The sequence below is a fragment of the Symphalangus syndactylus genome, chromosome 23 (assembly GCF_028878055.3).
Source record: "Symphalangus syndactylus isolate Jambi chromosome 23, NHGRI_mSymSyn1-v2.1_pri, whole genome shotgun sequence".
NCBI classification, from domain to species: Eukaryota; Metazoa; Chordata; class Mammalia; order Primates; family Hylobatidae; genus Symphalangus; species Symphalangus syndactylus.
The window spans coordinates 39,912,603-39,923,336 of NC_072445.2; the positions used below are offsets into that span (position 1 = coordinate 39,912,603).

Sequence of the window (10,734 nt, forward strand, 5' to 3'; positions counted from 1 at the left end):
TACAGGCCTCAACATTTTTTTTTTTTTGAGATGGAGTTTTGCTCTTGTTGCCCAGGCTGGAGTGCAATGGCACGAACTCCACTCACTGCAACCTATGCCTCCCGGGTTTACAGGTGCGTGCCACCACACCCGGCTAATTTTTGGGTTTTTAGTAGAGACAGAATTTCGCCATGTTGGCCAGGCTGGTCTCGAACTCCTGACCTCAGGTGATCCACTTGCCTTGGTCTCCCAAAGTGCTGGGATTATAGGCATGAGCCACTGCTCCCCGTCATGTGTTTTTTTTTTTTTTTTTTTTTTTTTTGAGACGGAGTCTTGCTCTGTCCCCCAGGCTGCAGTGCAGTGGCGCGATCTCGGTTCACTGCAACCTCCGCCTCCCGGGTTCAAGCAATTCTCTTCCCTCAGCCTCCCCAGTAGCTGGTATTACAGGCGCCTGCGACCACGCCTAATTTTTTTGTATTTTTAATGAAGATGGGGTTTCACCACGTTGGCTAGACTGGTCTCGAACTCCTGACCTCACACAATCCACCCACCTCGGCCTCCCAGAGTGCTGGGATTAAAGGCTTGAGCCACCGCCCTCGGCCTTTTTTTCTTTTTATCAGCTGAATTTAAGATTCAAAACATTTTTTAAATTTATTTTTAAAATTTTATGTTTTTACTTTCACAAATATAGAAAAAATGCACACTTCATAATCTTCACAAACTCCCCACAATTCTCGATAGGAAGTGTGTGTAGGGCACGAACACATCAAGCTGTAGATGGCAGGATCCTGGAAAAGAACAAAATCCTTTGAGCTCAGGCGCTGAGTCCTGCCACTTGCCTGGCAGCCCAGGCTAGGGTCCGCGCCTGCGCAATGGGAGCCGGCCGGCCAGGGAGGAAGTCGGAATGAAGGAAGCCCCGCCCCTTTCCCGGCTTCCTCCTCCCCTCGACTCTACCCAGCTTGCGCTCCCCAGCCACAAGTCGGTCGCGCTTTCCCCTTCAGTGCTTGGAGCTTTCTGCGTCCCTTCCCGCTGCGCCTGCGCGGTCCCGCCTCGCCCCACGCGCGGGCTCGCGCTTCGGTTTCCCCAGACCTGCTCGCAGCACCCTGCTCTCTTCCCGGTCCGGCCCGCTGCCCGCGGCGCCAGCACCATGGTGGGTACCGTGACGTCAAAAGGGGGCGCCCTCGGGGAGCTCGCACGGTTGGGGCAGGGGGGTCTGGCCTTTGTCCCCCTAGGCTGGAGTTAGGTCCGGAGTTTTTATCTTCATCCTTAGTGCTGTACTGTTCCTCAGGTTCATTGAGGAGACACTGAGAACAAATGGGATTTTTTTCCATGATGAGGAAAAAAACCCCAACCCAGAGAGAGATTCAGTGGAGATAGCGGGAGACGGAAAAGTTAGACCTTAGAGCACTTGTCTGCCAGGCAAGCTTCGGCAGGGTGCGGGTGGGATATTTTCTACAGTTCATTGAAAGGACTGGGCAGGTACCCGAGAAAGGTGGTCGATTGAGAGAGCACACTGAGGAGGCCGACGTATGCAGGGCAGAGTCTCTCTGGGACTTTAAGTGATGGGCTTAGTGCAGTGTGCAGAATAATTTGGGCTCCAGCCTTTCAGCTCTATCAACCAATTATTCTTTCCTGTGAAATTTTGAGAACTGTCAAGGATGCAGTGGGGTTCACAATACCAGTATTTAGTAATACTGGCAAGGGACACTCCTCCCTACCATGCTCCTTCCCACATGATGGTTTTCCGCCTCTCTCCCAATAGCTCTTCTATTCTTTTTTCAAGTCCCTTGTGGGCAAGGATGTGGTCGTGGAACTAAAGAATGACCTGAGGTAGGTACCTGTTCCAACAAGTCTGTTGGGGGTGGGTGTGCCCAGGGCCCTGGAACCTCTTTAATTTGAGAAATATTTGAGGGCTCGGCGAGGTGGAAGATGTACAGAAGAAATAAATGGATAGGGTGCAGTGGCTCAAGCCTGTAATCTCAGCACTTTGGGAGGCTGAGGAGGGAGGATCGCTTGAGCCCAGGAGTTTGAGGCTGCAGTGAGCAGTGATTACTCCATTGCACTCTAGCCCAGGCAGTAGAGCAAGACCCCATCTCTAAGAAAAATCTAAAAATTTAAAAATAAATAAATGCCTTGTGCCTTAAATTTACAGATAAGCTTGGGGATTGTATCGTGTATTGGAAAACAATACAAAGCAATATATAGTTTAAAGAGTAAATACAGGTCAGGTGCGGTGGCTCACGGGCTGGACGTGTGGCTCATGCCTGTAATCCCAGCACTTTGGGAGGCCAAGGTGGGCGAATCACGAGGTCAGGAGTTCAAGACCAGCCTGGTCAATATGGTGAAACCCCGTCTTTACTAAAAATATAGAAATTAGCCGGGCACGGTGGCTAGTGCGTGTAATCCCAGCTACTCAGGAGGGTGAGGCAGGAGAATCGCTTGAACCTGGGCGGCAGAGGTTGCAGTGAGCTGAGATCACACTACTGCACTTCAGCTGGGTGACAGAGTGAGACTCTGTCTCAAAAAAAAAAAAGTAAGTACTAGGCTGGCCATGGTGGCTCACACCTGTTATCTCAGCACTTTGGGAGGCTGAGGCAGGAGGATCACTTAAGTCCAGGATGTCGAGACTAGCTTGGGCAACATAGTGATGAGAACCCTATTTCTATAAAAAATTAGCCAGGTGTAGTGTGCATGCCTGTAGTCTCAGCTATTCGGGAGGCTGAGGTGGGAGGATCACTTGAACCCAGGAGGTCGAGGCTGCAGTGAGCCATGATTGTATCACTTTACTCCTACCTGGGTGACAGAGGAAGACTGTCTCAAAAAAAGAACAGGCCAGGCCAGGCGCAGTGGCACATGCCTGTAATCCCAGCAATTTGGGAGGCCGAGGCAGGCAGATCACGAGGTCAGGAGATTGAGACCATCCTGTCTAACATGGCGAAACCCCGTCTCTGCTAAAAATACAAAAAATTAGCCAGGTGTGGTGGCAGGCTCCTGTAGTTCCAGCTACTTGGGAGTCTGAGGCAGGAGAATGGCGTGAACCCGGAAGGTGGAGCTTGCAGTGAGCCAAGATGGCGCCACTGCACTCCAGCTTGGGCAACCAGAGCGAGACTCTCAAAAAAAAAAAAAAGAAAACAGAACAGGCCATAGGCCGAGCACGGTGGCTCATGCCTGTAATCCCAGCACTTTGGGAGGCTGAGGCGGGTGGATCACGAGGTCAAGAGAGCGAGACCAGCCTGGCCAACATGGTGAAACCTATGTATTAGATACACTACTGTGTATCTAATACCTAGCATAGGCCAGTTGTATGATAAGTGCTTAAGGAAAGAAAAATAATATTTGAAGACCTATTGACTAAGCACTATTCTGAATACATTTATTGATTGATTTCTCAAACACTCCTAAGTGATATATACTATTGCTGTTTTACACATGAGGAAACTGAGGCTTAGATCATCTATACCACTTGTTCAAATCTACAAAACTAGTAAGTGACACAGAACTCAAATATGATTCTGTCTAGCTTTTTTTCTTTTTTTTTTTTTTTGAGATGGAGTTTCACTCTGTCACCTAGGCTGGACTGCAATGACGTGATCTTGGCTCACTGCAGCCTCCGCCTCCTGGGTTCAAGCAATTCTCTGCCTCAGCCTCCCGAGTAGCTGTGATTACAGGTGCCCACCACCATGCCCGGCTAAATTTTGTATTTTTAGTAGAGACGGGGTTTCACCATCTAGGCCAGGCTGGTCTTGAACTCTCGACCTTGTGATCCACCTGCTTCAGCCTCCCAAAGTGTTTGGATTACAGGCGTGAGCCACTGCGCCTAGTCCTATTTTCTTTCTTATAATATTTATTTATTTAAAAATTAGAGATAGTGCCTCACTTTGTTGCTCAGGCTGGTTTCAAACTCTTGAGTTCAAGCAATCCTCTTGCTTCAGCTTCCCAAAGTGCTGGGGTTACAGGCATGAGCCAGCACGCCTGGCCCTGTACTTTTCTGTACAGTCCTTTAAATAATACGTATATTTAGGCCAGATGCGGTGGCTCACACCTGTAATCCCAGCACTTTGGGAAGTTGAGGTGGGTGGATGCCTGAGGTCAGGAGTTTGAGACTAGCTTGGCCAACATGGTGAAACCCCATCTCTACTAAAAATACAAAAATCAGCCAGGCGTTGTGTTGTGCGCCCGTAATCCCAGCTGCTCGGGATGCTGAGGTAGGAGAACCGCATGAACCCGGGAGGCGGACGTTGTAGTGAGCTGAGATCAGGCAACTGCACTCCAGCCTGGGCAACAGACTGAGACTCCATCTCAAAAAAAAAAAAAAAAAAGTATATTTAAAATATTGATACCTGTTACCTCATTATCCTTTAGAAAGATGGGATCAATTGTATTCTCTTCCCAAAAGTGTCTTCCACATTTATTTTTTTGAGATGGGGGTCTCACTCTATTGTACCGGCTGTAGTGCAGTGGCACAGCCATAGCTCACTCAGCCTCCTGAATAGCTGGGGCTATATGCCACCATGCCCAGCTAATTTTTTAATTATTTGGAGAGGCAGAGTCTCACTGTGTTGCCCAGGCTAGTCTGAAACTCTTGGGCTCAAGCAGTCCTGCCACCTTGGCCTCCCAAAGTGCTGGAATTACAGGCGTGTGCCACTGTGTCTGGCTGTCTTCCACATTTCTATGTGAGATAATTTTTTCATGGCAGGGAATGGTGAGGAGAGGGACTTAAGGGCCTTTGCGTTTTAGAACACAGGTTTCCGTTTGTAGCACTGGCAATGCAAGTGGTATTGATGTGTATAGATTGGGGCCACAGAGCAAGACAAGTATGGAAATCACTAGCAGTCTTAGGCAATTTGGTGTGATGACTTGTTTTTGCTTCTCCTCTTTTCTCCTTCCTGGGCCTTTTACATGGGAAGCCTAACTGTTGCATTATAACCCTAGGCCCTAAAGTACCTTTATTTTTTTTATTTTATTTTGTTTTTGAGACAGAGTCTTGCCCTGTCGCCCAGGCTGGAGTGCAATGGCGTGATCTCGGCTCACTGCAACCTCCACCTCCCAGGTTCAAGCGATTCTCCTGCCTCAGCCTCCCTGGTAGCTGGGATTACAGGCATGTGCCACAACGCCTGGCTAATTTTTTGTATCTTTAGTAGAGACAGGGTTTCACCATATTGGCCAGGCTGGTCTCCAACTCCTGACCTCGTGATCTGCCTGCCCCAGCCTCCCAAAGTACTGGGATTACAAGTGTGAGCCACTGCACCCGACCCTAGTAACATTTCTTTGCTTTTTCTTTTTTCTTTTTTTTTTTTTTTGAGACGAGTCTCGCTCTGGTCGAGTCTACGCCAGGCTGGAGTGCAGTGGTGCTGTAACCTCCGACTCCCTGGTTCAAGTGATTATCCTGCCTCAGCCTCCCGAGTAGCTGGGATTATATGCATGCACCACCACGCCCAGCTCATTTTTGTATTTTTAGTAGAGAAGGGGTTTCACCACATTGGCCAGGATGGTCTCAATCTCCTGACCTTGTGATCTGCCCACCTTGGCCTCCCAAAGTACTGTGATTATAGGTGTGAGCCACTGCGCCCAGCCTTCTTTTTTTTCTATTTATTTATTTATTTATTTGTTTTTGTTTGAGATGGGGTCTCACTCTGTCACCCGGTTGGAGTGCAGTGGCGTGATCTTGGGTCACTGCAACCTCTGCTGCCCAGGTTCAAGTGATTCTCCTGCCTCAGTCTCCCAAGTAGCTGGGATTACAGGCGCCTGCCACCATACCTGGCTAATTTTTATATTTTTAGTAGACATGGGGTTTCACCATCTTCGTCAGGCTGGTCTTGAACTCCTGACCTCGTGATCCACCCGCCTCGGCCTTCCAAAGTGCTGGGATTACAGACGTGAGCCACTGCACCCGGCCTTTTTATATTATTTTTAAAATTTTTCATACAGACAGTCTCGGCCATGTTGCCCAGGCTGGTCTTGAACTCCTGGACTCAAGTGATCCTCCCATCTCAGCCTCCCAAAGTGAAGTGACTACAGGTGTGAGCCAACACATGTGTGGCTTTAAAGTGACTTTTCTGTTGGGATAAGAAAGAAGATCTTTCTCCTTTTTTTTTTCTTGAGACAGGGTCTCACTCTGTTGCCCTGGCTGGAGTGCGGTGGCACGATCTCAGCTCACTGCAACCTCTGCCTCCCGAATAGCTGGGATTACAGGTGCACGCCACCACTCCCAGCTAATTTTTTGTATTTTTAGTAGAGATGGGGTTTCACCATGTTGGCCAGGCTGGCCTCAAACTCCTGACCTCAACTGATCCTCCTGCCTCAGCCTCCCAAAGTGCTGGGATCACAGGTGTGAGTCACCATGCCTGGCCAAAAGTTCTTTCTCTTATGTTTGTTGTCAGACCACTTTTGTGCTATGTATCTCCCCCTCCTTAAGGGACTTAATGACACCACTTTGTACAATTCCTAAATGTTATTTCACTGCTGGAGATGGTGGGGTGCTGTCAAATGTTTTTCAGTAGCTAGCAATATGGTGAGAACATTACTGAGGCAGTGGGTTTCAGATACTGGGTGTTTGTTTTTGTTTTTGTTATTAGGCAGAGACTTACCCTCTGTCTCAAAAAAAATAATGATTGCCCAGTACTAGTTCGTTTAAATTAATTTCCTATAGCATATTTAGGTGGGTCTTTTCTTTTTTTTTTTTTTTTTTTTTGAGACAGATCTTTACTCTGTCGCCCAGGCTGCAATGCAGTGGCATGATCTTGGCTCACTGCAACCTCTACCTCCTGTGTTCAAATGATTCTTATGCCTCAGCCTCCCGTATACCTGGGACTACAGGCATGCTCTACACACAGCTAATGTTTGTATTTTTATATTTTATTAAAAAAATATTTTTTTCCTCCTGGTTCAAGTGATTCTCGTGCCTCACCTCCTGAGTAGCTGGGATTACAGGTGCACACCACAATGCCCAGCTAATTTTTGTATTTTTTTTTTTTTTTTGAGACGGAGTTTCACTTTGTCACCCAGGCTGGAGTGTAATGGTGCTATCTCTGCTCACTGCAAGCTCCGCCTCCCAGTTCACGCCATTCTCCTACCTCAGCCTCCCAAGTAGCTGGGAATACAGGCGCCCACCACCATACCCGGCTAATTTTTTGTATTTTTAGTAGAGACGGGGTTTCACCATGTTAGCCAGGATGGTCTCGATCTCCTGACCTCGTGATCCACCTGCCTCGGCCTCCCGAAGTGCTGAGATGACAGGCGTGAACCACCATGCCCGGCCAATTTTTGTATTTTTAGTAGAGATGGGGATTCGCCGTGTTGGCCAGGCTGGTCTCGAAGTCCTGGCCTCAAGTGATCCGCCCACCTTGGCCTCCTAAAGTGCTGGGATTATAGGCATGAGCCACCACACATGGCCCAGATGCTGGGTTTTAAAGACTTTCAGAATTTTACAAAAATTGGGGCAGAGAACTGCTAACTTTATTTTTGGCAAGATAAGGACATTTTTTAAACTGCTATTTATTACGATTATTTTTATTTATTTATTTTTCTTGAGATGGAGTCTTACTCTGTCACCTGGGCTGGAGTGCAGTGGCTCGATCTCACCTCACTACAACCTCCCAGGTTCAAGTGATTCCCCTGCTTCAGCCTCCCGAGTAGCTGGGATTACAGGCGTCTGCCACTATGCCCAGCTAATTTTTTGTATTTTTAATAGAGATGGGGTTTCACGATGTTGGCAAGGCTGGTGTCAAACTCCTGACCTCGTGATTCACCCGCCTCGTCCTCCCTAAGTGCTGGGATTATAGGCGTGAGCCACCGTGCCCAGCCACAATTATTTTATTTTATAACTTTAAAATAGAGATGAGGTCTTGCTATGTTGTCTGGGCTGTTCTCCAGCTGGCTTCAAGCGATCCTCCTGCCTCAGCCTCCCAAAATGCTTGGATTACAGGCGTGAACAACTGTGCCCAGCCAAAGGCTGTTTTTTTAAATTTTTGCACCATTCTCTCAAAGAGCACTGGTGTTTTGATAGCATTCCTCAAATAGCATTTCAAGGGGCTCGAGGATTGGGGAATGGAGAGGACATCACTCATGCCTGCATCATCAGGAGTAATGCTACCTACCTTTATCCATATATGGGGCTCTGATTCCAAAGCAATAAATGTTTGAAAATAGCTATCCTGGGTGACATTCACAGTGAGACCCTTTCTCTACAAAAAAAAAAAAAAAAAAGGTCCAGCGCGGTGGCTCACGCCTGTAATCCCAGCACTTTGGGAGGCTGAGGCGGGCAGATCATGAGGTCAGGAGATCAAGACCATCCTGGCTAACACGGTGAAACCCTGTCTCTACTAAAAATACAAAAAGTTAGCCAGGAGTGGTGGCGGGCGTCTGTAGTCCCAGCTACTCGGGAGGCTGAGGCAGGAGAATGGCGTGAACCTGGGAGGCAGAGCTTTCAGTGAGCCGAGATCATGTTACTGCACTCCAGCCTGGGGGACAGAGTGAGACTCCGTCTCAAAAAAAAAAAAAAAAATCAGCTGGGCATGGTGGCTCAAGCCTGTAATCACAGCTACTCAAGTGGCTGCAATGAGCCATGATCACGCCATTTCACTCCAGCCTGGGCCATAGAGTGAGACCCTGTCTCAAAAAAAAAAAAAATAGCTGATGGTTTTGGGAGTCACACAGACTTGGACTGAAGTTCCTGTTTGTTCTAAACTCAGAAAGTTTAAAACAACCTCTCTGAGCCCCTGGAAGGTAATAACTACTTGGAAAGATGGCTGTAAAGATTACAAACACCATATAGAACACAGGTCTAGCTAGCCTTTACCAGTTGTTTAATGGTAGCTGTTAAGAATAGGTTGGTTTGGCCAGGCACAGTGGTTCACACCTGTAATCCCAGCACTTTGGGGAGCTGAAGTGGGCGGATCGCCTGAGATCAGGAGTTAAGGAACAGCCTGGGCAACATGGTGAAACCCCGTCTCTACTAAAAATAAAAAATTAGCCAGGCATGATGGTGTGCGCCTGAAGTCCTAGCTACTCAGGGGACTGAGGCAGGAGAATCGCTTGAACTTGGGAGGCAGAGGTTGCAGTGAGCCAAGATCACACCGCTGCACTTCAGCCTGGGTGACAGTGAGACTCCATCTCAAAAAAAAAAGAAAAAATGGATTGGTTTAGGGAGAGGAGATGCGGGGTTGAAAATAAACTACTCTGTTAGTCGTCTTTCCTACTCCAGGGCTTAGGAATGCCCCCTTTTGGTTCTACCTTTTCTGACATCCTCAAGTCCTTGACTTCTCCCAGTCATGTTCTCATCCCAGCTCTGAAGTCACCTTTATGTTGACTTTGTTACAAACTAATTTGATTCTTCTCTCCCTCTGCCCTTGACAGCATCTGTGGAACCCTCCATTCTGTGGATCAGGTGAGATATAGCACAGGCCCAGAATTGGTTCCTGGAGGAGAGGGGAGAGCTTAAGGGTTGGGTTCTTACATCATGTCTCTAGGGTTAATAATGGTGTTTGTCAGCCAGGCGCAGTGCCTCACGCCTGTAATCCCAGTACTTTGAGAGGCCGAGGCCTGAGGTCAGGAGTTCAAGACAAGCCTGACCAACATGGTGAAACCCCGTCTCTACTAAAAATACAAAAAATCAGCCGGGGGTGGTGGTGGGCACCTGTAATCCCAGCTAGTCGAGAGGCTGAGGCAGGAAAATCATTTGAATCTAGGAGGTGGAGATTGCAGTGAACCGAGATGGCACCATTGTACTCCAGCCTGGGCAATAAGAGCAAAACTCTGTCTCAAAAAAAAAAAATAATAATAATAATAATGGTGTGCATCTTCCTTTCCTAGTATCTCAACATCAAACTAACTGACATCAGTGTCACAGACCCTGAGAAATATCCTCACATGGTGAGTTGGGGTCTGTGGAGAAGAGGAAACACCTCTAAAGCAGGAGGCCCCTGGGTGGTTAGAGGACATTTTTAAGGGTGTTTTCATATTTGTCCATCTTTGTCTAGCTATCAGTGAAGAACTGCTTCATTCGGGGCTCAGTGGTCCGATACGTGCAGCTGCCAGCAGATGAGGTCGACACACAGTTGCTACAGGATGCAGCAAGGAAGGAAGCCCTGCAGCAGAAACAGTGATGGCTCCTCCTCCTCTTCCCCTCCCTCTTTCATTGGTGACCCATAACCCGAAGTCCCAGCCCAGAACCCCTAACCCCCAATACTTGAAGGGGTTTTGTTTTTTTACTAATGATGGTTTTGTGGGGTTTTTTTTAAGGGATGAGTGGATGAGAGGAATAATAGGGAACAGCTATCCTCTCTTGAGAAGGGGAGGATAAGTAGGCTGGGAAACTTCAAAGCCTTCCCAGTCCCCAGCACCTGCCTTTCTCACTACTTCCCTGGAGATGGTGGGAGAGTTTCCTAGGTCTTTCCAGGGCAGCATGTGATTCATTTGGGGATGGAAGGAATCTGTCCCGCATCGGGAATAAAATTTATGATGCAAATTTGTGTTTTGGTTCTGTTAACTATGTGTTGGGCAGGGGGCTGGGACATGGAAAAGGATGTCGAATTCATCCAAGCCCCTGTTACTCTGTGTTAACCCAGCCAAGAATCCAACTCAGCTTCCCACTACTCTCCTTGGTATAAAGCATATAATACAGTTGCTCTACACCATGTTTCTCCAACATGCCCCTACCTGTATGTTCTCCTTCTGGCCTTTTGCTTATACCATACCTGCAACTGGAGTGCTTGCTGTCCTTCCATTAATGTGACAGTGTCATAAGATGCATTTCAT

General features: G+C 47.9%; 1 protein-coding gene across 4 annotated transcripts; it reads left to right on the forward strand.

The window, feature by feature from the left end:
- Positions 1-868: 868 nt before the first annotated feature.
- Positions 869-10,444, forward strand: LSM2 (LSM2 homolog, U6 small nuclear RNA and mRNA degradation associated). Of its 4 annotated transcripts, none has more exons than XM_055264441.2 (5): positions 892-1,129; positions 1,742-1,809; positions 9,334-9,364; positions 9,790-9,849; positions 9,957-10,444. In XM_055264441.2, exons 1-5 carry the CDS (start codon positions 1,127-1,129, stop codon positions 10,080-10,082), a joined length of 288 nt encoding a protein of 95 aa, XP_055120416.1. In that variant the 5' UTR covers positions 892-1,126; the 3' UTR covers positions 10,083-10,444. The 4 variants fall into 4 exon arrangements, with proteins under 4 accessions (XP_063489302.1, XP_063489303.1, XP_055120416.1 ...); XM_055264443.2 differs by having other exon boundaries at positions 906-1,129; positions 1,763-1,809; XM_063633232.1 differs by lacking the exon at positions 9,334-9,364 and having other exon boundaries at positions 869-1,129; positions 1,763-1,809; positions 9,957-10,033.
- The last annotated feature ends 290 nt before the right edge of the window (positions 10,445-10,734 follow it).

What these genes read in the sequence shown, in the direction of transcription:
- LSM2 (XM_063633232.1), top strand. Translation starts at nt 884, where the DNA reads ATGAAGGAAGCCCCGCCCCTTTCCCGGCTTCCTCCTCCCCTCGACTCT. An exon ending in CCCGCGGCGCCAGCACCATG is followed by an intron (nt 1,130 to 1,762) that starts GTGGGTACCGTG and finishes TCTTTTTTCAAG; the next exon opens with TCCCTTGTGGGCAAGGATGT.